The sequence below is a fragment of the Colobus angolensis genome, unplaced genomic scaffold, assembly GCF_000951035.1.
Source record: "Colobus angolensis palliatus isolate OR3802 unplaced genomic scaffold, Cang.pa_1.0 Scaffold22, whole genome shotgun sequence".
In the NCBI taxonomy this organism is placed as follows: domain Eukaryota; kingdom Metazoa; phylum Chordata; class Mammalia; order Primates; family Cercopithecidae; genus Colobus; species Colobus angolensis.
The window spans coordinates 3,331,526-3,336,663 of NW_012115377.1; the positions used below are offsets into that span (position 1 = coordinate 3,331,526).

Genomic DNA, 5,138 nt, shown 5'->3' on the forward strand with positions numbered 1-5,138 from the left:
AGCGATCTGTCTGCCTCATCCTCTCAAAGTGCGGGGGTCACTGGCATGAGCTACTGTGCCTGGCCCCTTCTGGGTTTTCGGTGAAAGCGATGGTCCAAGGTGGCTGAAGATGTACATGTAAGAAAGGACAGAGGAGGCAGGAAGAGAGGATGGAGCGGCGCCAGGCTGGGCCGTGGGTCACTTACTGGGGACCGGCCTCAGCACGTCGGGGATGAGAATCTCCACCAGCGCCTGGTAGAGGATGTGGTCGCAGCTCCTCATCCACCTGAGGATGGGGTCGCATTGACACAGGGAGATGAGCTTGTCCTTGGGCAGGACGGCACCCTCGGGGTCTTCGTCACTGTGGAGGGAGGGGGGACAGGTGAGCTGTGGCCTGGCCCAGCTGGGCTCGCTCAGCCACGGGAGTGACCAGAGAGCCGGGCTGCGGGACTTCTGCCCAACGGTGGGGCTGGGGTTTTGCTCCCCGTCCCTGAGGCTCAGTGGGTCCCCTCCCTCCGTGTTGCTCCCAGCGGTCCACGCTGTCCCTCCCCTGCCAGTGGTCACACTGTCATACTGCGTCTCACTGCAGCTATGGGTGGGGGTCACTTCTACTTGGGATTGCATCATGGTCACCTCTAAAATCCTCCCTATTCAAACAGTCTGACCTGGAAAAGGGGCAGATGGCAATGTGAATTTCAAGCCAGCTCTACCAAGTCTAAAAATCACAGGGACGGAGGCAGAGGGGTCTGAGCCCTAGTTCTTGGAGAGTTGATGCTTTTGTTTGTGGGTTACCTGTGGACGTCAGCAGGGGGTTAAGACTTGGGGGGGGCTGTGAACCCAGCCAGGGTGTGGCAGTCACCTGGCAGGAAGAGAGGTGGGGCCGTCGCTGGAGGAGGCCTTGGAGTTCCAGAAGGAGAGCCACAACTTCTCGATGTAGTGGAACTGGAGGTTCATCACCACATCTACAGTCGCCTAGGAATGAAGGCACCGGTGAGACAGACGGGTGCGTGCGCCCATCACGTGCACTCAGCACACGTCAAGTGAGCAGCCGTGATCCGGGCTGCAGCGGGGTGCCCTGGAATCCCAAGGGAGGCCACAGAGAGGAGAGGAGCAGGCGATGGACATGGATGTGGAGGGGCTGCTGCTCCAGAGAGGATGCTTGTGGGGGCTCGGGGCTCCGTCTCCTCAGCATCACCCGGGGACGCTGGGGACCCTGGCCTGAGCGACGACGGCAGTTCCCGGGAGGGACACGTAGGAGCTGCCTGCCTGGGCTGGGGCGGTCACCTCGCAGTGCCGTCTGTACACCAGCTGCAGGGCCTTGACGTCGCGCAGTGTGACGCCGTCCTGCAGCAGGACGCTGCCCAGGTCGGGCGCTGGGAACTCGGGGAAGACGTGGGAGACATCTGGGGGAGGAACACGGGAACATCAGAAACGGGGCTCTTAGGAAACCGCGGACAACCGGAAGGCCACGGGTGGATGGGGGGCCCAGAAACAGATGTTCTGCCCCACCCCATGCAGTCAGAGAATTTGTTTATTTCTTTTGTTTTTCTTTTTTGAGACAGGGCCTTGCTCTGTTGCCCAGGCTGGAGTGCAGTGGCACGATCTTGGCTCACTGCAACCTCCAGCTCCTGGGTTCAAGTGATTCTCCTGCCTCAACCTCCCGGGTAGCTGGGATTACAGGTGTGCGCCCCAATGCTGGCTAAGTTTTGCATTTTTTAGTAGAGACGGGATTTTGCCATGTTTTGGCCAGGCTGGTCTCGAAATCCTGACCTCAGGTGATCCGCCCACCTCGGCCTCCCAAAGTGCTGGGATTACAGGCCATGAGCCACCATGTCTGGCCTTTTTTTTTTTTTTTTTGAGACAAAGTCTCGCTCTGTCACCCAGGCTGGAGTGCAGTGGCAAGATCTTGGCTTACTGCAACCTCCTCCTCCTGGGTTCAAGCGATTCTCCTGTCTTAGCCTCTTGAGTATTTGGGATTACAGGCGTGTGCCACCATGCCTGGCTAATTTTGAATTTTTTTGGTAGAGATGGGGTTTTGCCGTGTTGGCCAAGTTGGTCTCAAACTCCCGATCTCAAGTGATCTGACTGCTTCAGCTTCTCAAAGTGCTGGCATTATAGGCGTGAGCCACCGTGCCCGGCACAGTCAGGGAATTTGTAAGCATCAGTTTTCTCAGGTAGAAAATGGAGAGAATATTACCACCTCCCAGGAACATTAAATATGCAGACACAGAAAGCCCTGAGCCCAAGCCCTGGCACATAGCAAGTACCCACAGAGCCAGCTCAGGGCAGCACATCTCGGGGAGAAGGCCAGCCACAGTGTCCCTGCAGTGATCTCCTGAAGATGGGCCTGACCCCACCTCAATCTCTGCAGGAGACTCCACCCAGGAGGGTTCTGTTCGGGCTCAAAAAAGATCATAAACTACATGGAAGCCGCTGAGTGTGTACAGAGCCCGCCTGAATCACGGTACTGATACCAGTGAGCCTTCCTTGGCCGTCCCCCAACCCCCCGCCCTCCCTCATGGCAGGTTCTGAGTTAGGGCCTTCCTGGGGCAGAGATGGCACCACCACTAGGCCAGCTGGGGGAGAACGCTGTCCCCTGAGCAGTCCCCAGGGAGGAGGCCAAGACCGCCTCATGTTGGGGAACCGGGAGCACCCCGAAAGCTCCAGGAAAGAAGGAAGAAAGCCCAGATGGCAGGAAAATCCTGGGGCACCCTGAGTAGAGAATATCTAGCACTCTTTCTTTTTTCTTTAATTTGAAAGGCAGAGCCTCGCTCTGTCGCCCAGGTTGGAGAACAGTGGCGTGATCACAGCTCACTGCAGCCTCGAACTTCTGGGCTCAAGTGAGCTTCCTTTCTCAAACTCCTGAATAGGTGGGACCACAGGAGCTTGCTGCTATGCCTGGCTAATTATTTATTTATTTATTTATTTATTTTTTAGTATGTTGCCCAGGCTGGTCTTGAACTCCTGAGCTCAAGTGATCTCCTGCCTTGGCCTCCCAAGGTGTTGGGGTCACGGGCATGAGCCGCCTGTCCCCTAGTGTTCTTCCTGGTGGCCATTTGATTTGATTTTCTCATTTTTCTGATGGTCACTTTATATATTACTTTTTTTTTGGCCTGTGCTGATTATTCTAAAGTCTTAGGGATGTCAAAAAGAAGGTCTATCGAGAACTTTCTATTTGACCGAAAAGGTGTCTCATAAGAAAACTGTCGGAAGCGGACGTTTAGACGCCACTGGTTCTGCTGGTGTTGAAACCCAGGAGTATGGCGAGCTGATGGGAGCCCCGCCGCGGGGCCTGTCCGGGCCTCTCACCTATGTACTGCTGGTGGTGCTGGCTCTGCGTGGCCATGGTCTGTTCTGGAGTGCTGTGCAGGCTGCTGTGGGAGCCGCTGTCCCCAAGGCTGTCCGTCTTCTGGGCTGGCCGGTACCTAGGCCGGGAACACACATGCCACTGTGAGGCCCAGCAGCCCTAGTGGGGGTGGGCCCAAGGAGTGGGGGCTGGGCAGGATTCAGTCAGGCACGTGCGTATACGGTGTTTACAAGTTGCGGTCAAATACACATAACACAAAAGTTACCATCGGAACCATTCTGAGTGCACAGCTCAGCAGCATGAGGCACATTCACGTGGCTGTGCAACCGTTACGATCGTCATCTCCAGAACTTGTTCATCTTCCCACACTGAAGCTCTGTCCCCATGAAACACTCACTCCCCATCCCTGTCCCCAGCCCCTGGCACCCCCACCCAACTTCCTGTCTCTGAATCTGATGACTCTAGGGGCCTCCTAGGAGTGGGGTCATACAGGATTTGTCCTTTTGCAACTGGCCTGTCTCACTGAGCGTTGTGTCCTCAAGGTCCACCGAGTTGTAGCCTGTGTTGGAATTTCCTCCTCCTTGTTTTTTTTTTTTTTTTGAGACGGAGTCTTGGTGCAGTGGTGCCATCTCTGCTCACTGCAAGCTCTGCCTCCTGGGTTCACGCCATTCTCCTGCCTCAGCCTCCCGAGTAGCTGGGACTATAGGCACCCACCACCGCGTCCGGCTAATTTTTTGTATTTTTAGTAGAGATGAGTTTTCACCATGTTAGCCAGGATGGTCTCGATCTCCTGACCTCGTGATTCGCCTGCCTCGGCCTCCCAAAGTGCTGGGATTACAGGGGTGAGCCACCGTGCCCAGAATAGAATTTCCTCCTTTTTAAGGCTGAATAATATTCCATCATATGGATGAACCACAGTTTGTTAATGGACACTTGAGAAAATAGATATATATTTCCCCCTAACATTTCTCTCTCACAAAAAAAGTGAAATTCTTGGCCAGGTACAGGAGCTCACGCCTGTAATCCCAGCAATTTGGGAGGCCGAGGCAGATGGATCATCTGAGGTCGGGAGTTCGAGACCAGCCTGACCAACATGGAGAAACCCCATCTCTACTGAAAATACAAAATTAGCTGGACTTGGTGGCACATGCCTGTAATCCCAGCTATTCAGGAGGCTGAGACAGGGGAATTGCTTGAACCCGGGAGGCAGAGGTTGCAGTGAGCTGAGATTGTGCCATTGCACTCCAGCCTGGGCAACAAGAGCGTAACTCCATCTCAAAAAAGATAAATAAATAAAATAAACAATGAAAATAGGAATAGAGATCATCTCCAAAACTTCACCCATACTCATCTCCCTGGAAGCTTCTCCATTTGGAGGAGGGATAGTAATACTTGTGAAGAACATACCTTAAAACCAAAGTTCAAAATGCTTGCTTAAGATTGAGGTTTTAAAAGAGCATCAAGGAATGACTACTTTTCTTCCTCTACTTAATCAGGCTGACAAACCTTGAATAAATATTATAGTGGAATACAGCTGGAGAAATGGCAAGAGACTAGCTCTCTATGGGAAGCAAAACAAAAGAAAAATCCAAAGCCAAGTAGAGAAACAAAAACAAGGTATCACTAGAGGATTTTGAAATCTCTCATGCCCATGACAACAACAAACTGAAACTCTGATAACCATAGCAACAAATTCCAACTCTGGTAACCATAGCAACCATAGCAACTAGGCAAATTTCAATCCTAGTCCAACTCCTGATTAGATCAACAAAAACCCCCACATTAAAGGCATAGCAGAAGGAAAATCATGCTAATCTTGAAGTATATTTTTAAAATGAAATTATATGTACTA

General features: G+C 52.9%; 1 protein-coding gene across 2 annotated transcripts in view; it reads right to left on the reverse strand.

The window, feature by feature from the left end:
• The window catches only part of RFX2 (regulatory factor X, 2 (influences HLA class II expression)), a 55,774-nt gene that overhangs the window by 13,021 nt on the left and 37,615 nt on the right, over nucleotides 1-5,138 (reverse strand). For both annotated transcript variants that reach the window (XM_011943516.1, XM_011943517.1), the window contains 4 exons: nucleotides 3,289-3,404; nucleotides 1,264-1,382; nucleotides 839-951; nucleotides 186-340 (listed from right to left, as the gene is read on the reverse strand). In XM_011943516.1, the coding sequence (XP_011798906.1) occupies nucleotides 186-340; nucleotides 839-951; nucleotides 1,264-1,382; nucleotides 3,289-3,404 (503 nt within the window). The remainder of the gene's footprint in view (nucleotides 1-185; nucleotides 341-838; nucleotides 952-1,263; nucleotides 1,383-3,288; nucleotides 3,405-5,138) is intronic.